At 42.7% G+C, this 20,492-nt stretch overlaps 1 protein-coding gene and 1 pseudogene across 1 annotated transcript; both read right to left on the minus strand.

Annotated features, from left to right (window-relative positions):
* Positions 1-3,023: 3,023 nt before the first annotated feature.
* Positions 3,024-3,584, minus strand: LOC148933886 (uncharacterized). Its single transcript, XM_089061932.1, has one exon. It carries the CDS (start codon positions 3,582-3,584, stop codon positions 3,024-3,026), a length of 561 nt encoding a protein of 186 aa, XP_088918058.1.
* A 15,892-nt stretch (positions 3,585-19,476) lies between these two features.
* On the minus strand, positions 19,477-20,249 carry LOC148933887 (uncharacterized; annotated as a pseudogene).
* Between the last annotated feature and the right edge of the window lie 243 nt (positions 20,250-20,492).

The raw sequence follows: 20,492 nt of genomic DNA on the forward strand, positions 1-20,492 counted from the left end.
CCAGCCACAAGAATTCGACCAATATCAACCAAATCATCCGCCAATGCCACCAAAGTGCTTAGAAGAAATGATGGAGGACGTAATCACATCGCAGCAACTCATGCAAAACAATTTGCAAGCCAATTACAATGTGGTGCATGAGATGCAAGATGAACAATATGAGCAAATGATTAGTCTTGATCATCTTGCATGCCAAATGGAACAATTGGCAACTTCCATCAATGATATGCGTGGGAATGGTGGAGGAATTCCGGCTCAAGTGCAACCATCAAGAGAGGAGAATCTTAATCAGAGTACCCTTAGGTTCGGGAAAGAGTTGAAAGCTTATTTCAACAACAACTCAAACAGCGAAGCGAGAGAAACATTGGAACAGGGGTCCAGATTGCCCAGTGCAACACACTGCCCAAGTCAGGTGACTCCTTGATTTGAAGATGAAGAGGATAGCGATGAGGAGATTGAAGAGAATATCATCATTCAACCCGATGGACCTACAACCCTACCTTTGGGACCAGAAGCGACCATCATGAAGTGGTGCAACACACTGGAGCATGCGAAGGCTGCCAGCAAGCTGCCTAATCTAGGTGAACTGCCCAGTCTGAGGGCAGAGGAAGAATTGGAGCCGTTGGAAGTTCGGTCACCTAAATGGGAGTTGAAGCCGCCGTCCGCCATTCTTAAGCATGTCTTCTTTGGGGAAGATGACACTCTCCCCGTTATCATCAATAGTAAGTTGGAAAATGGCCAAGGTGAAAATTTGATCAAAGAGTTGAAAGGTCCCGACTTTCTTGAAGCCGAGTTGTTGCAAGATATGTATCCACTAACCTTCATTGAAGAAAAAGTTGAGCTTGAAGAACTTAGTGAATGCAAGTTGTTCAACACTCAAGGGCTTAGTGAGAGGAGATAGAAGCTGAAATAATGACTTGGTGCAAGAAGAGGAGTTACACAAACCCACCCGAGAGATGTAAACTACCTAATCTGCAGGAACTGCCCAGTCAGAAGGACCTGCCCAACACGAGGGAAAAAGAAGAGTTGCTACCATTGGAGATCCATCCACCTAAGTTGGAGTCAAATGCATTTCCTTCAAAGCTCAAATATTTGGAAGAAAAAAAGACCATTCTCATGATCATCAATAGTAGCTTTCACAGGAAAATAAAGAAAAAGAGCTAACCAAGGTTTTGAAGAGGCTTAAGGATCTAATTGGTTGGACTTCGGCCGATGACAACATGAGTATAAGTCCCAATGTTAGCATATTTTACATGAGTTCAGAGAAGGGTTCCAAACTCTATAGGGATCCTAAAAGAAAGTTGAATGCTTCTACTTGGAAGGATTGGAAGGCAAGATTAGAAGATGCTTTTTCGGAAGAACATATGTATCCTGCCCATTTGTTGAACATGGCAATCTGAATGCCTTAGTGTGTAAAGCAGCCAAACCTGGAGGAGCCGCGAAGCCAACACCTGAGCTTGGGAGTGAACCCGAGGAGGTTCCTGATCCACTGCCCGCTGCCACAACAGCCCGTTCCCCCCGCTTTATGCGGGGGAGGTGATTTCTATCCAACCCTCTCTTCTATTTGTTGTATATATGTGTTATGTGTGTGATGTATGTGTTTTCTTTAAAGAGTTTGTAATTATGGCCTTGCCGGCCTTGTTTTGTATATATTGTGGGCTTGTCGGCCTTGATGCATGTGTTGTGGCCTTGCCGGCATTTGTAAATGTTTCGTGTTGTTAGCAGGTTTCTTTCCTAACACTTTAATCAAACTTGCTTGAGGGCAAGCAAGGTCTAAGTGTGAGGAGGGGGATCATTTGTTGTTAGTGTGTTGTTTTTCTTCGTTTAGTTGTGTAAAACAGTTTGTTAAGAACGTGTCAGTTTTTCTAAAAAATGAAAAAAAAACTTTTTCTGTTTTTAGTCAAGCTTTGATGCATAGGCTTTTCAAAATATCTTCCCTTAAAACGAGCTTGAATGCGGTTGTTTTGCAAAGTTCTCTTTCCAAATAATGGGTTGTTGGATGACGTTTGTATGACGGAATAGTGGAGCACTACTCATTTGTTTAACCTTGGTATTTGTTTCTAAAAGTAGAATACTTTCTACTATATTTTTGTGAGTGTTATTGAGTGTGTGTGACTTGCACAATCTTGGATATCGCTTGGTCATTTTGGAAAACGTTAGAGGGAATTAGGATAGCCACTTGAGCCTTAATTTTGTTGATAATCCTACCTAATGAGCTATCCCTAATGATCCATTTTGAAGCCTAGGCCTTGTTCATTCATAGCCCAGATTATATTTTTTCCCAAGCCACATGAATGCCTACATCCACACCCCAACTATGCATATTATACACTTGCTCAGTCAAGCCGAATGTGGTGAATCTTATCCCGTTTGAAGATGAAGAATGGTGTTGCCTTGAGAACCTTTTGAGAAAAAGATCAAGAAAATGTCAGAAAAAGAGAAAAAGAGAGAAGAAAAAGAAACAGAAAAAGAAGATCAGAGAAGAGCAAAAGAACAAGAAAAGAAAAGAAAAGAAAAGAAAAGTATGAGACAGAAAAAAAAGGGGGGAAAAGATGAAAAGCAAGAACAAGACAAAAGGAAAAGAAAGAGAAAAAGGAAACAGAAAAAGATGAAGAAGAAGTACGGGACAGAAAAGAAAAGCACAAAAAGCAAGAAGAAAATGTTGACGTGCGACAAAGCTAAAGATCATAAGTTCATCATGCTTTGGTTTGATTTTTGTAAGTGTGTACACACTTCAAATGCATGGTTTCACTCTCTACATCAAGCTTAGGACCCCTAGGATCCATCCGATGCAATTCAAAAGGTCCGTAAGCCCCGCTACAACCCTCTCAAAGCCCCTTTCGAGCTATTTTGACTAAGTGATATCTTTTTGAGTGCTTGTGGTGAGTTTTGAGTGAAACACTTTACACATTGAGTGAAACACATTAATAAGATACGAAGTCTTTATAGCGCGCCGGAGTGCGCGCTTGCCTCCTCGGTCTCAGACTCTTCTCCATCGGCCTTCCTCGTGCAACTGCCTTGACCTAAACCACTTCTGCCACCTCCGCATCTTCATCCTCGCTCTTCCGTTCTCTCTCAACTGTACTCGTATCAACCCCCTCCCCGATAAGAGGCTCCTTGTCCTCAAGGAGGGACGGAAAACGCCTCGCCACATCCGCCAGAGGTTCCCACGAGCTGGACTCATCCCCCTCAATTGGCCATTGAACCAAAACCTGCTCCACCGGCTCTCCATTTTGCAAAACTACACGACGCTCCCAAACCCGAATCGGTTTCATGACCGGCTGTGATCCCACAAACTCCTCCGGCAGCCCGGCATCCTCACAGTCCCGGTTCCCTTCCACAAAAGGTTTGAGCAAACTGACATGGAAGACATCGTGTATCCTGGCTCCCTCCGGAAGCTTCAGCCGATAAGCCACTGGCCCCACCCTCTCGGTCACCTCAAAGGGTCCGAAGAACCTCCTAGCAAGTTTAGCCGAGAGAGGTTTTGCTACCGAATGCTGACGGTACTGCTGCAGTTTCAAAAGCACCTTATCACTCACCTCGAATGAGACATCACGCCGGTGTCGATTCGCCAAGGCAACCATACGCTGCTGAGCCCTTACCAAATTACGACGCAAATCCACCAACAACTCCCTGCGCTGCACAATCAAGTCCGCCACTGACGGTGGCGTCGTTGCCGCGGGCCTCGCTGCCACCAACTCCGGTGGGTGCCTCCCATAAAGCGCAATTGAGCGCCAATTCCACCCAAGGTAAGAAGTTCGCCGACTTTGTAGGCCTGTCGGCCGTGAAAGCCCTCAAGTACTGCTCCAGGCCGCGATTGCGCACCTCCGTTTGACCATCCGACTGAGGGTGGTACGCTGTCGAGAAATGGAGCTTCGTGCCACTCAAAGTGAGCATTGCATCCCAAACATCGCTGAGAAAGATTGGGTCGCGATCCGAAACCAGCCGCTTTGGGAACCCATGATGCTTTACCACGGTGTCGATGAAAAGCCGGGCGACGCGCAATGCATCGAAGCGTGCAGGCAGCGGAGCAAAGTGCGCATACTTTGACAGTCGATCCACTACCACCATGATCGTCGTGAAACCCCTCGACAATGGCAGACAAGTGATGAAGTACATAGAAACATCCTCCCAAACCTGCGAAGGGATCGGTAGAGGTTGTAACAAACCCGCAGGCTTCTGGGTCGAATACTTCGTCGTCTGGCACTCCACATAGGCTGCCACATAACGCTTCACATCCCTACTCATTTTCGGCCAAAAGAAAGCCACGCCCAGTCTCCTCAATGTCCGATCAAAGCCCGGGTGACCCGCCTGCGGGGTATCGTGATGTTCGAACAGCAGTGCCTCTTTAAACTTAGACTTTGCACTCACATAAATTCGCCGACCGTGATACACCAAGCCATCACAAAAGGATAAATGTTGCGCTGCAGTTCCAGACCGGATCGCCTCCTGCAGCTCCAACATCTCCGGGTCTGTCGCCGTTTCTTGTTTCAGCAAGGCGATTAGATCCGGAATCGGTTGTGCTATTGCCACCAGAAGTGCCGCATCCTCATCCCTCCGAGACAATGCATCCGCCGCCTTGTTCGATGCCCCCGATTTATATTCAATCGAGAATTTGTATCCCATCAACTTGCGAACATACAAGTGTTGCTCCGGTGTCTGGATTACTTGCTGCAGCAAATCCTTCAAGCTTTTCTGATCGGTGCGAATAACGAACTCCCGACCCAGCAGATATTGATGCCACTTTTGGACCGCCTCAACAATTGCATACAACTCCTTTTGATATGTCGAAGCGCTACGCTGCCGCGGTCCCAACTTCTTGCTAAAAAACGCCAACGGATGACCGTCTTGTAGGAGGACCGCCCCGATCCTGAAGTCCGAAGCATCGGTTTCTACACAAAATGTCCGGTTGAAATCTGGGAGTCGCAGAACCGGCGCCTCGGTCATTGCCTTTTTCAGATCAGCAAAACTCCTCTCCGCGACTGGCAACCACACGAAGGCGTCCTTCCTGAGGAGGTCAGTTAATGGGGCGGCAATCTAGGCATAGTGCGCGATAAACCTGCGGTAATACTCGGTTAAGCCGAGAAAACCTCTGAGTTGCTTCGGCGTCGACGGAACAGGCCAAATCACCATCGCCTCTATTTTTCCGGGGGCGGTCTTTAAACAACCGCCCGTTATTAAATGGCCCAAGTACTCCACGGTCGTGCAGCAAAACGCGCACTTGGAGGCTTTAACAAAGAACCCGTTCTCCGCCAAAATGCCCAATACCGCGCGTAGGTGATCACCGTGACTCGTCAAGTCCGGGCTATATATCAAGATGTCATCGAAGAGCACTATCACCGATTTCCTGAGCAATGGCCGGAAAATATTGTTCATTGCCGCTTGAAATGTTGATGGAGCGTTGGTCAGGCCGAATGGCATTACCAAGAACTCGTAGTGGCCGTCGTGCGTTCGAAAAGCCGTTTTAAAGATGTCCTCCTGACGCATTCGGATCTGGTGGTATCCGGAGCGAAGGTCCAGTTTAGTGAAGAATTTGGCTGCCCCGAGTTCATCAAACAACTCCTCGGCCGTAGGTATTGGAAAGTGATCCGGTATAGTCGCCTTGTTCAAGGCACGGTAGTCGATGCAAAAATGGAAAGATCCGTCCTTTTTACGAACCAAGAGGACCGGCAACGAAAATGGACTGTGGCTCCGTTGAATAACGCCTTGTTCCAGCATATCGCGTACCTGCTTCTCAATTTCATTCTTCTGAAAGTACGGATAGCGATAGGGCCGTACATTGATCGGTTTCGCTCTAGGGGTTAAGTGAATCCTGTGATCGAACGGCCGTTCTGGGGGGAGGCCGACTGGAATGTCGAACACTACACTATTCGTCGTTAAAACTTCTAATATTTGGGCCGGAACCGTGTCTGGAAAAACCAATCTATCCGCTGCTATCCGCTGATCCGCATGATCGTCTATAGCCACCATCTCATATAACTCGACACCGGCTGTGAGCGTCATAAACAAAGCCAATGCTGTCGCCGAAATCTGCTTCGGTGGTCGCGCCACCCCCTGCAGCACCACACGCCTATCATCTTTAATAAACTCCATCGACTTCCGAACGTAGTCATGAGTCACCCGTCCCAAAGACTCCAACCATTCCATCCCAAGGATAACGTCAAGTTCGTGTACCGGTAAGATGTGTAGGTCCACGAAAAATTGTTTACCCTGCAGGATTAACTCTGTAGCCTTGCTGACATGCGAGCATAGGATCGACTCGCCATTCCCTACATATACTCTAAATGGCCGAATCTTAATCAGAGGCAGGTGTAACCGTTCCGCCACTCGCGGATGTAGGAAATCGTGCGTGCTACCAATATCTACCAGCACCGTCACCTTTGAGGAAGCAATCGTACCCTCCAACGTCATTGCCTTCGCCCTCGTGTGACTATCCAATGCCCGAATATGCGACAGATCGTCGGAAATAACGCCGTCCTCTAGCGTGCTGCTGTCCGGCGGTGACTCATCATCCTCATCATCATCGGCTCCCATGTAGGCCAGAAACCTGCTCTTACAGATATGTGATGGCACCCATTTCTCCTCGCAGTACCAGCAAACGCCCCGGCGCGTGCGATCAGCCTTCTCTGCCGCTGAAATCCGCACGATCGGTAATTTGGACAAATCACCTTGCCGAGATGAAGTTCCGGCTGGTTTAGTTCCAGGTTGTGAAGTTGTGGAAACCGTGGTAGGTGTCTGGGCACCAGAGCTGCCACCCGTTCTGTTATCGCGGTTGATCCACTGTCGACGCGGCTAAGGCGGAGGAGGTTCAAATTGCTCGGGCCTGCAAGCTATCAAATGTTTGGCTAAGGCGAAAGCCGAGGCTAATGAGGCCGGTTGGTGCAGCTGAATCTCGCCTTGCAACGGTTGGCGTAACCCTGCAATGTAAAGCTCCAAAAGTATGTGGTCTGGAATCCCCACAACCTTGTCCTGTAATGCCTCAAAGGCTGTTTGGTAATCCGTAAAGGACCCTGTTTGTGTCAATCTCGACATGAGGCCAATATGGCTTTGGTAACATGTCGGATCAAAACGTCTACGCACATCATCTAAGAAATCAAACCACGAAACCTGGTCATGGCTCGAACAGTAGCTTCAAATCCAGTCGGCCACCGGAGGATCAAACAGTGGAATGACGTAGTAGAGGCGCTGATTGTCCGGCATACCGACATGGTCAAAGTAGTATTGAATGCTGCGAATCCAATTGTTCGTGTCTGACCCATCGAAGTGTGGAGGGTCCAAACGGACCTTCGAGTTATCCCGGTCATGGTGGCTGCTCCCAAATTGCACACGCGGCGGCGGAGGGCCCCAACAAGAATTTGGTTTGACCATCTGAAGTTGTGGAACTGGAGGCCGGTACTGCTGGCGATCGGACGACCACGGCTGGTTGGTGCCGATTAGGCGTAGTGATTCTGGTGAAGTTCTCACCTCCGGCCGGATCATCGGTATAGGCTTCGGAATAGTCAACCTTGGAATGTTAAAACCGGCGACATACTGAGATGTTGGCTGCGGTACGAAGGGCTGTGGGAGCACGACGGATGTCACAGGCCGTGGTTGTGGCAACGTCGTCAATAATTGAGTGGAGGGCGGCCAAGAAAAGGGTGGGGCTGGCATGGGGCGCGAGATCGCTAGGGTCTCCAAAGTGTCGCGATCAGTTGCCACCAATCTGGACTCAAGTAGGCCCACAACAGCCGTTCCAGCTGCGATGACAGCACCGTCAACGACGGCGGAGGCAGACTTTCGGACGTCAGAGTCGACTGCTCCGTCGCGCTTGCACTCGGTTTCTCGATCGTCATGAGTACGACAATGAAGTACCAGATGTTACGATGATAACTCGTAACGGGGAGTTTTAGGTCCGTTCGCGGAATCGGTTCCGTCGAGCAACCAAGGCAAACCCTAGCTAGGGTTTGTTCAAGAACGATAAAAGGAAAATAACGGAAAAAAGAAGATAACTTTGGGGAAATTTCTCTGATATTATTAATGAATAATGCTCCCATATTTATAGACTAAGGAACCTAGGGTTGGTTCAACTCTCTTATGCATTCCGGGAAAGAACCAACAAAGAAAACCCACAATGGAGCTTATAAATCGCTCAACTCAACCTAACAAATCTAATTTATCCAAAATACTTAATTTATCAAAAATAAAGAATATAACAATAAAATAAACTAAAGCAAATAAACTAAAACAGACACTTCTTCATAAGACACGAAGTCTTTATAGCGCGCCGGAGTGCGCGCTTGCCTCCTCGGTCTCGGACTCTTCTCCATCGGCCTTCCTCGTGCAACTGCCTTGACCTGAACCACTTCTGCCACCTCCGCATCTTCATCCTCGCTCTGCCGTTCTCTCTCAACTGTACTCGTATCATGCACCCATTACCACTTCATCGGGTTTTGTCTTACCCACTGAGATACTCGATTGAGAAACCAACTTTGGAATGCCATCTTTCCCCTAGCAAGTTTTTCCGGAAAACTTTATTTATGCTCAGATCCAATCTCCACTATGTATATATACGTGTATATACATATACATGCACTACCATAGAAGCACGAAATTTTCACATAACTATCAATCTTTTTTCGTTTTTTTGAGAAGAAGAGTGGGAGAGTAGCTTCCCTGCATCAGGTACCAACCCAAACACTCCAAGTTTCATTTTTTGCATTCATCATATAAAAAAATAATAATATTGGTCATTGGATCTCATGAAAATAGAATTTCAAAATGACAACCAGCCCTAGCTAATTAACCCCACCCCATAGCTTGTCCGCAACCGCAAGCTGTCAAAAATACACAAGAAAACTAAAACAGAGTATAACCAAATCTATGGTATCAATGTCACAATTATATCTTCTATGCAATCCAGAAAAAGAAAACCAACAACTTAATTTCACCCCCAAGTCTTATAATATCAAGAAAAAAGGCTCAAGTTCACCAAAATGGTGAGATACTAGTCCTGTGGCTATGAAAGTTACAAAAGTGGAGGACTTATCTTGTGAGCACGTTTCGGCGGCGACTGTTCTAGTGGAGGCGCTCTGGCGGTGCAGAGGAGTCGACGAGGGGAGGCAGCAGCGGTGGCCACCGCCACACGCAGCCATGGCCGGACGTGGAGTCCTCTAAAGGGCTTAAGCCCCCTAATAACCCGTTTTTTGTTCTTTCGTACTAGATAAATTTTTTAATTTTTATATTATCTCTTAAAAATAGTACAATAGGTTATTTCTATTTTAGTCATCCCTTAAAAATAGAATTTTTTAAAATTTTATATTTTAGGAAACGAATTCCACGGTCCATTAATACTTTGTTTGCTCTTTTAATATTTTTCTTTTTTATTTGATCAATTGTGCATTAAGACTGATATCATTTCAATAATTTATATTTTTCAAAAATGGAGATGAACTATATTTTATTTAAGGAAATTTTTTCCTATGCCATATTCTACACTGATAATATTTTATTCACTCTTTCTTTCTATTTCTTTTTTATTATACTAACTACTATGCACAGATTAATATATTTTTAATACAAATTAAACAAAATTAGAATTAATATTAACAATGAACAATATGGCCAACAATTTAAGTTATATGAGAATAAAAAATCTATACAAATCAACATTGAAGCAAAATAAATTTGGAAAAAATCACATAATATAATGTATAAACATTAAATCATGGAATAGGAAGATAAATTTCTATCACAATAAAGAATTTAAACAATCGATAATTATTCATTATTTTTAAAATTTCTTTATACACTACGTTAACTTAAAAATTAAAATCAACTTTCAACAGAACACATAGGTAAAATAACTCGTTTGTCATTTTAAAGCTGTCCGCCCCACCTAAAACTACAATAAAATAAAAAAACAACAATATGTATTAAAATGATCATCCGTAGATCAAAGCATAAGATGTGATACACTAACTGAACATTTAAGATTTAACCACCATTGTCAGGATGCTGCTACATTTGGTAATAGTCGGAGCCGGCCCAGAACGACGGCCAGTATGTGGCAGCGTCGCCGCCGGAATACAACGGTGATACGAACTGATTTGGTGATTGTGTGGGATCTGGAAAACTCATTCTGCTTCGTTTGGTGATCTCAGTAGCATCCAATTCTGAAGAGCGAATTTTTTTAATAAAGATTCGATTTTTTTTTTCTTATTGGAACCAATCAAATCCAAATGAAAACGAAAATCATAAGAATTAAAATTTAAAACCAATACTAACATAATAGAATGAAGAGATTATTGACATGCAAATGCCGGTTCAATGGAAGGAAAGAGTCGTGGATGGGAGAAATGCCGTGAGAAATTGATGGTCCAAACTTGAGCACAATACGCCAATAGTGCATCATTACAACAATTTCATGTTCAAGATTAAACTCTGGAAGCATAATCAAAGCATGGACACCTTCTTATCTTTTCACGTTCTTTTACGTTAGCCTAATTTAAAAGGTATCCAAATCACCAACAATAGACTAGGGAAAGTGATAGGGACTCGGACTCGAGTCCATCCAACCATGCTCACCCTATCAGCCCGTCGACAACAATCTCAAGCAGCCCAGCCCAGCAAGGATGAAACAACCCTAGATTCACACCCTACCAAATCCCAACGATATCACAGATATCTCTTATCTAAGTCTCTAGGGATTTTGTGCATCAATCACAAATCCTTAGTCCGTATCTTTTTATATTTATGTTATTGAGTAATTTAGATTCTATAAATTAGTCATTTGTTTAGCATAATTATCATTGAGAAATATGAAATAAATTTCTATTCTCATTCTTGTTCCGAAAACCCTAGAACTTCAACTAGGTGTGTTTATCATATTTTCCGATCAATCTCCGTCGTACGCGTACTCTTTTTGCATCGATAGAACCTCTCGTTCTATCAGAAAGAAAATCAATAATTCCAACATCTTCCTGACCAAATATACAAAATTAATGCATGTGTGTGTTGGTGTGAGTGGGAAAACAAAAGATGGAAGGGAGAAGGAGGGATCTCACACAAAAACCAGTTTTGATCATGAAAAGCTCCATTAAACCTCCAACCATCGCAGACCCAACGGCTATCTTCAAGTACCAATCCCAGAAGAGTACCAATCCCAGAAGAGGAAGATATCAGAGGCCATAGCTGCAAAATGGGCTGATCCTGTAAGATCTCCGTTCCTTATATCGAACACTTGTTTTCTTAATTGGTAAATATAAATAAATTACTATAGATAATAACCACTCATTAACTCCTTATTAGCTTTAAATAACTCCCCACTAACTTCAATTAATATCCATTAATCGTATAGTTTTATTTAAATAATAACATCAATTTTAAAAGGATATTTCCCTAAATATCCCAAAACTCCCTATATTGTATAGATTGTACATTAAAATAAGTGTTATTCAAATTTTATCCATTTCTAGAGAGGGAGGAGTAAAGTTGAGTGAAAAATAGTAGCTCCTATCAATGTCTATTTCTGCGTTGGTTCCCGCACGCAGCAACAAGCGACGGCGCCGAGGGAGATTCAGTGTAGGGACATAGGCCGAGAGAAGGACGGAGGAGCGCATGAAGAGAGATAGCGCGCAGTGCGGATGATGGGCTAATTATCCTAGTTTGGGCTGCCAGGATTGGTGGCTTTCTTTTCAAGCAGTAGTAAATGACTGGAGGAATTAATTGTTGGGCAAATTTCATGGTTCCAACTAATTAACGTGATGGGTCGATTACTTAAATCTAAGACGACCAATTAATCTTCGATTTATTTATTTACCCGAATAATTAATTCAAGGAACTTAGTGTTTTGAATTAATTATCGGGATTAATAAAATATCCTGATGTAGTTAATGCCTAAGGATGAACGAGAATATAAAATGAACACCATAAAGGATGTATGCATTTTATATTTTTATTTAAGTTGATTTATTTTTTAAAAGTCTAATTAGCATATTATCCTCTCTTAAAAAAGACTTTTCCACATGCTATTTAAGACCAAATTGAAAAGACGAGTTAATGATTTAAGCGACTGAGAGGACTTTCTTCCTAAACATGAACTATGTTAAAGAAAAAGGCAGGTACGTCGACAAAATTTACATGTGTATAGATACTCCATCACATTTGCCATGAAAAATCATCATTATCTGATAATTGAGATTTTTAAAACTTCATAATTTGGCTGTGACAAAGGAGAATTTCACATTTTTTTTGATTCGGCAGGCAATGAACGATTAAATTTGTGTTCATTATTTAAGGTAAATGAATTGTTTTCAAAAATATTCTGGCAGCCTTAGAATTCTGATCTTCGTCAGTGGATGGATTATTTTTTTAAAAAATATTTCACATTTTTTTTGATTCAGCTGGCAATTAACAATATATAGGTCACATGATTTTTTATAGAATGGATGGATGATGAAATCAAAAGTTCATGGGTGCGTGTGCGTCGTCATCTTTAAACATCATTTAAGCCACCAGAGAATTTTAATTGGCGGTATGCCGTCTGACTTTTGGTGTTGCATATTGACTTACGGCTGTTTTAGTCTTTAGACATTTTCTAGTGCGGTTATTTTTAGTCTAAATAACTAACAATATTTGGTCGCATGAGACAATCTAAGAAATTTAAGAAGCATGTTCAACACAACAAGACAGTACTCTCTCCATCCCACTTAAAATGAAATATTTGAAAATTGACACGGAATTTTATGTAGTGTTATTTTGTGAGTTAATGAAGAGAGAATAAAATGAGAGAGATGAAAAAGTAGAGATAGAGTTATTTCGGAGACGTTTCATTTTTAATGGGACAACCATAAAAGCAAAACGTTTCATTTTTAATGAGACACTAGGTTTGAAAGCAGATTTCGTTTTTGACATTTAGCCGTAAGATTATATGGTACTCCCTCCGTCCCATTGAAGATGACCCACTTTTCTTTTTGGTTTGTCCCAATCAAGATGACCCATTGCTTATGGAAACCCCTTTATCTCTATTTTATTCCCTCTCTCTTACTTTACTCTCTCCACCTAACACACAAAATAAAGTTGCATAAAATCCCGTGCCGTCCAAAAAAGGGGTCATCTTTCTTGGGACGAAGGGAGTAATTAATACTACTCCCTCCCCACCACTCCAACTGCCCCATGTAAACAATAACGGCCATGGGCCACCACGCCTTTCATCCTCCAACTTTCGATTATAAAAACGTTTTCTTTGTGCCAAAAAATAGACTAAGTGTAGTATTTAATTATTTAATCTTTTTATATTTAGAAATTAGTATAATTTTAGTGGATGGTGCAAAATGATACTCATAATTTTTCTAGACGAAGGGGGTATATTTCCCCTGGACCATTAAATTTATTTTTGGCACAGAATTCTATCTAGTACTATTACTTTGTAAGTTAAGTATAAAAATAATAAAATAAGATTGGAAAAAATTAAATATGATGATATTTTAATTTTAGTAAATATTTCATTTTTAGTGGGACAATTTCTAAATAAAAATATTTTATTTTAATGTAATAAAGAGAGTATATGATATATCTATTTTTTGTTGATTGAGTGCTCCATATTATATAGCAAGTAACAACTCCAATGATCTTTATAAATACTACTACCTATTTATTCCTCACATTATCCTTCACATCTTCGTAATGATATGATTGCCGCCCTTGGTGTCACTTAAGGATGCATTAGTTTTTCCTTTCTTGTATTTTAAATTTTTAGGATTTATTTTGTTATATACTTGTTTATCTTATTTTAATTTATAATTAAAATGATGAATAGTATAAATTAATATTTATAGTCTAACATGGGAAAAAAAAAATGATGACGTATGAGTCTTGAATAACCAAAAATAATTGGTCAAATGAGAAAACCCAAGAATTTTCAAAGAAGCAATGAATCATATAACATAATCCATATTACATAGTATCGCATATCAGTATGCACATATCCTCCAACTCCAAAATCCGTCGACTACGTATCACATCACATCGACTGTGAGAGGAAACTCATAAGAAATTTCATTGTTTGACAATAATAAATTTGGGAGCACTGACAATGTAGGTAATTGCTAATATACCCTTGACTAAGAAATTTCACGCCTAACCAAACCGTTCGAAATTAAATATACCCTTGTCTTAGAAATTTCCCGCCAGACCAAACCGTTGAAATTACTAATATCAACCAAACCATGTGTCATGTGTGTATATATATTGATATATCCCATCATTTTGTTGATTAACAGACTCCTTCCACAAAGTTGGACTACATATACTATTAATGCACAAAATTTAGGCTAATTGTGAAAGTTGGACTCCATATAGTACTCCCTCCGTTTCGCCATAACATTCGGCACGGAGTTTTAGAAAGGAATATTGAGTGTGTTAAATAAATAGATAAAAAAGTAAGAGAGAGGAAAAAGTAGAGAAAATAAAGTATAAAGTGAATAAAGTAGAGAGAGTAAAGTAAGAAAGATAAAAAAGTTACCATATATAGAAATGACTCAACTATGAAGAAACTTGCCGAAATAGAAAAATAACGGTGGGAGTATTAATTATTAATGCACAAAATATTGGGACTACGAATCACATCACATCGGAGGTGGGAGAAAACTCAGAAGAAATTTCAAATGTTTGACAAACTGAATCACTCTGTATATATATATCCGAGAATCCTTCCACAAACTGAATTCACAGAATCATATTAGCAATATAGCAAGTAGCAATTCCAATGTCGGAATTCACAGAATCCTTCCACAAACTGACTACATTCCTTCAAGTGATCAAGTACGATGAGGCGCAAAATAGCCCACTCACCACCCATCCAACCACAATGCGCCTCGCCCTCTCCCACGTCATGCTCCTCCGCTCTCCCAGCTTCGCTTCGTTGGTCTGCTCCGGCTACGCAGCCAGCCCTTTCCTCTATGCCATCTTTGGATCGCTATCAGCAATTGAAGTTGTCAAGACATATCAAAAGGAGAAAAGATTGTAGATTGATTGCAAAAATAATTGGTTGATACAATTACATATATTCCTAGAATAGATTGATTGTATTTACCATAGATAGTCTACTTTTACACCTATATAATAAGGTGTCAATTACATTGTAAAATCAATCACTGAAATACAAAAACATCTTCTTCTCCCAAAGCATTCCCGATATGAATTGCCCTAAGAATATCGCCTCTCTCGATTACCATCGTTAAGATGGTATCAAAGCAGGTTTATTCGAGCGTGAGACTCAGAAAAGTATCATCAGTGTCTCGAATACCTTCCCCGGCCTTTTGAAACCTGCAAAACACAACCAACAAAAATGTCAGATTCCGAATCTGATAACCCTCCAAAGAACAACCAACCCGTAACACTTTCACCAGAACAATTTGCTGAATTTATGAGACTAAGCATGTCTCAAAAGAACCCAAACCAGCAGCCTTCATCTATTGAATCACTAGGCGAGGTGCGTCTAGCAGAAAAACTCAACGGGGATAACTATCCCTTATGGGCGAAACTGATGATGAGGGGAATCCGTGGAAAAGGTCTGGCCTCTCACATAATTGGAGTTCCAGACGCTCCCCCACCGACAGACCCCAATTACAACCGATGGCAGCAGAGGGATGATTGCTGCTTCAACTGGATCATCAACAATATCGACGCCAGCCTCGTCAACGAGGTCTCCCAATACGAAACGGCCTACGACTTGTGGGATAGTCTGGCCACGACGTATGGAAGCGGCGCCGACCAATTCCAAATTTCAGACCTGCATCGACAAGCATACAGCATCAAACAAGGAGAATTATCACTGGAGAATCTATGGCAGAAACTTCAAGATCTCTGGATTTCAATCGACACCAGGGATCCAAACCCGATGGACACTCCGTCCAGCATCGAAAAATACAACCAGAACACACAAAGGCACAGATTGTACCAGTTCGTATGGGCATTAGATGACCACAGATACGGCAAAATTAAGAGGGAGATCCTCAACATGGATCCAATTCCAACAGCAAGGAAAGCATACGGATTAGTCAGACGGGAGTCCGTCAACGAGAAGCTACTCAACCCAGAAACCAAGGAATCTGGAATCGGAGTAGGCCTCGCTGTATTCGACAGGAGCAGAGCACCGATTTCACAACACCTCCAACCACCGAGAAACCCCAGCCATCGGAGGGACGAAGATAAGAGTAAATTAGTTTGAAGCCATTGTGGAGGGAAGAAACACACCAGGGATACTTGTTTCCACATCCACGGTTTCCCGGAGTGGTGGGAAGAGATGAAGAAGACAAGGCAAGCCCGAAATGCAGGCCGAAACGGCGGCAGCAACGGAGGGGGAAGAGCCTCTGCAGCAGTTGCTCTCGAACGCGCCACCTACACCGAAAATCCGGCGGGCGGCAGCAGAGGCAACAGCAGCGGCGTTGAGATCAAAACCGAGGAGAAACCCACAATTGCATCTGTCTCAGTAGCGAGGACATGGACATAAGGTAAAATATCATCAATCGGAGACTCCACCGGCGAAGGGAGCGGCGGAATAGGGTCGGCAGGTGAAGCTAGGGTTCCCACAGACGAAAGAGGGGAGGCGGCTAGGGTTTCGGTTTCTAAAAACCGAAATAAATACTCCCATCTTTCTAAAATTACAAACCCGCCCCAACAAAACCCAAAATCCCGAACCCACCACCGATCCAAAATATCCCCTAAATTTCCACCCCCAAATTCTCACAAATCCCATATTAGCCCCAATCATAAACCATCCTCCCAAACCCCACCCCAAACTTCTACAAAATTCCAGTTTAAACCCCAACTTGCAAAAACTTTGCACATTACACCCCAGCCCTCTATAAGTGTCGAATATCAGCCCTCTATACCCTGTCGAAACTCCTTCGACGCCTTAGCTTGTTCCTCGACATCCATTTCAGGCCCAAAAGACCCTCACTGGATTTTTGACTGTGGGGCCACAGATACAATTTCGTTTGAAGCCTCAGATTTTGTATCCATCTCTACTTCCAAAAAATCCTATGTCCAACCGCCAGTGGGGACCTAGCACAAGTTATGGGGCAGGCACAATAAATATTTCGCCCACACTATGCCTCTCCAATTGTCTTTATGTTCCATCATTATCTCATAAGCTGCTATCCATTAGCCATGTGACTAAAGAGCTAAATTGTAAATTACTAATGCAACCTCAATTTTGCATGTTGCAGGATATCAAGACGGGGACGATAGTTGGGCGTGGCACTGAGCGATGCGGGCTGTATTATGTGGATGAGATAGCCCAACAGAGTACTGCGATGATGCTGACTCCCGGACCGACAGACAGACAGGCTTGGCTTTGGCATCGTCGGTTAGGGCACCCATCTCTAGGATATTTGCGCCTACTTTTTCCTGATTTAGCTACTTCTTTGAACTCTTTTCATTGTGATACTTGTGTGTTGGCCAAAAACCATAGACATTCGTTTAAGATGATCAATACAAGAATGAAATCTCATTTTGCTTTAATACATTCTGATGTTTGGGGTCCTGCTCCGATCACTGGGGGACAAGGTTTCCGTTACTTTGTGTTGTTTATTGATGATTACTCTCGCATGACATGGATCTATTTTTTGAAAAATAAAAATGATGTGTTTGATAAGTTCGTAGATTTCTATAACCTTATTCAAACTCAGTATAACCACACAATCCAGATCCTTAGATCAGACAATGGGGGGGGGGGGGGGGGGGGAATTTGTCAACAAAAAAATGCAAGACTTTTTTCGGGTAAAGGGCCTAGTCCACCAAACCTCTTGTGCTTACACTCCGGAACAAAATGGGGTCGCCGAAAGAAAGAACCGTTACATCCTTGAAATTACCCGAGCCCTTTTGATTGAATCCAAAATACCAAAATCCTTTTGGCCTGAAGCTATAGCTACAGCAGTCTACCTCATAAATCGCCTACCTACCGGAATCCTTAACTTTAAAACTCCTCTAGATACCTTTTCTCAACACTTCGAAATCCCATCTTCTCTATCTCTTGAGCCTAAAGTTTTCGGCTGCTCGGTCTTTGTCCACATTCCTAAACATGAACGTTCCAAATTTGATCCATGCGCCCTCAAATGTGTCTTCCTTGGCTATGGCAAAAGTCAAAAAGGTTACCGATGCTATGACCCAAAAACCCGTAAGATACATACCACCATGAATTGTGACTTTGTGGAAGGAGAATACTTCTACGGCCAATCCAGTTGTCAGGGGGAGACACAACTTTCAGACAATAGTCCAAATAATGACCTCCTAGATTGGCTACCAGATATTGAAAACCACCAATTGGGGGGAGAGCCACAGTCAAGCCCTGTCACAGACGTTGGTCCTCCTGAGGAAGTTAGCGGCATCGCCGGGCCGTCAAGTCCTATAATACAGAACGAAGAACAAAGTGACACTGACCAGCCGTCAACCCCGCCTTCGATTCCTGAGGTAAACGGTTCAGATCTTGATAATATGCCCTTGGAACATACTAATCTTGATAGGGGCAATAATGAGGAGTGTGAAATTAGTGGAAGAAGTGGAGACACCGGAGAGCCATTTGAACTGCCCCACAGGATGACAAGAGGAATCCCGCCTCGACGATACTCACCAGACTGGAAAGGGAGAAAGGCAAAATACGCAGTATCTAATATTGCTCAAGGTCACCTATCAGAAATGGATCGGGCCTTTGAAGCCGCCCTATATGAGGAAGAAGATATTCCACAGTCATTTGAGGAAGCCAACAAACATAAACACTGGAGAGAAGCCATGAAGAAGGAGATAGATGCCCTAGTAAAGAATGGTACATGGGAGAAATGTACGCTGCCAAAGGGAAAGAAGCCAGTTGGATGTCGGTGGATATTCACCATAAAATGGAGAACAGATGGTTCAATCGAGAGATACAAGGCGAGACTCGTGGCAAAAGGATATACTCAAGTGTATGGAGTGGATTATGAAGAGACATTCTCCCCAGTTGCAAAGATGGATACTGTTCGAGCACTACTATCTGTAGCAGTGTGCAAAGACTGGCCACTACACCAGTTTGACGTGACGAACGCCTTCCTCCATGGAGAGCTAGAAAAGACCAAGGAAGTGTACATGGAGGTCCCACCAGGATTCTCCGAAGAATTTGGAGGAGGAGAAGTTTGTCGCCTACGAAAAACATTATATGGTTTGAAGCAGTCTCCACGGATCTGGTTCGGAAGATTCTGCCAAGCAATGTTCAAGCATGGATTCCAACAAAGCCAGTCAGACCACACGCTCTTCACAAAAAGGAGAGACAACAAGGTAACATGTCTGATTATCTACGTTGATGACATGATTATTACTGGTGACGATGTAGAAGAAATCCAGAGGTTGAAGGAAAATCTGTTCAAAGAATTCGAGATGAAGGACTTGGGAGCACTGAAATACTTCTTGGGGATAGAAGTGTTGAGATCCAGACACGGAATATTCCTAAGGCAAAAGAAGTATGTCCTAGACTTGTTGGCAGAAACAGGTCTCCTCGAATGCAAACCCGCTGACACTCCAATGGTTCCCAACCATGGTTTGAAAATAGAGGAAGGAGCAGAGCTTGCAGAAAGGGAAAGGTACCAACGGCTTGTAGGAAAACTCATCTATCTCTCACATACTAGACCCGACATCACTTATGCCGTGGGTATTGTGAGTCAGTTCATGCACCAACCTCAAGCTGATCACATGGAGGCCGCATTGAGGATCGTACGCTATTTGAAAGGTACTGTAGGCTATGGAGTATTCCTCGCAAAGAGAGAAGACTTGGAAATTGATGGATACACTGACGCTGACTGGGCAAGCAATCCGGTGGATAGAAAATCTACGGGAGGTTACTTTACTTTCATCGGGGGAAACCTGGTTACTTGGAGGAGCAAGAAACAAAAGGTTGTAGCTCTATCTAGCGCCGAGGCTGAATTCCGAGGAATGAAAAGTGGACTCATGGAAATCCTATGGCTAAGAAGATTGCTCACAGAAATTGGTTTTCCACCTACCCGGAAGAGCCAGTTGTTTTGCGACAACAAGGCAGCCATTAGTATCTCAGAAAATCCAGTACAGCACGACAGAACCAAACATGTGGAAGTTGATCGGCACTTCATCAAAGAAAAACTGGAAGGAGGCATTATTGAATTCCCCTATGTCCGCTCGGAGGAACAACTTGCAGACATACTAACCAAAGCCGTTCACCCAAAAGTCTTCAAAGAGGTATTGGGCAAGTTAAGCATCGGAGATACCATTGCTCAACTTGAGGGGGAGTGTCAAGACATATCAAAAGGAGAAAAGATTGCAGATTGATTGCAAAAATAATTGGTTGATACAATTACATATATTCCTAGAATAGATTGATTGTATTTACCATAGATAGTCTACTTTTACACCTATATAATAAGGTGTCAATTACATTGTAAAATCAATCACTGAAATACAAAAACATCTTCTTCTCCCAAAGCATTCCCGATATGAATTGCCCTAAGAATATC

The sequence above is a fragment of the Salvia hispanica genome, chromosome 1 (assembly GCF_029641045.1).
Source record: "Salvia hispanica isolate PSC_SH4W2 chromosome 1, Shi_PSC_v1, whole genome shotgun sequence".
NCBI classification, from domain to species: domain Eukaryota; kingdom Viridiplantae; phylum Streptophyta; class Magnoliopsida; order Lamiales; family Lamiaceae; genus Salvia; species Salvia hispanica.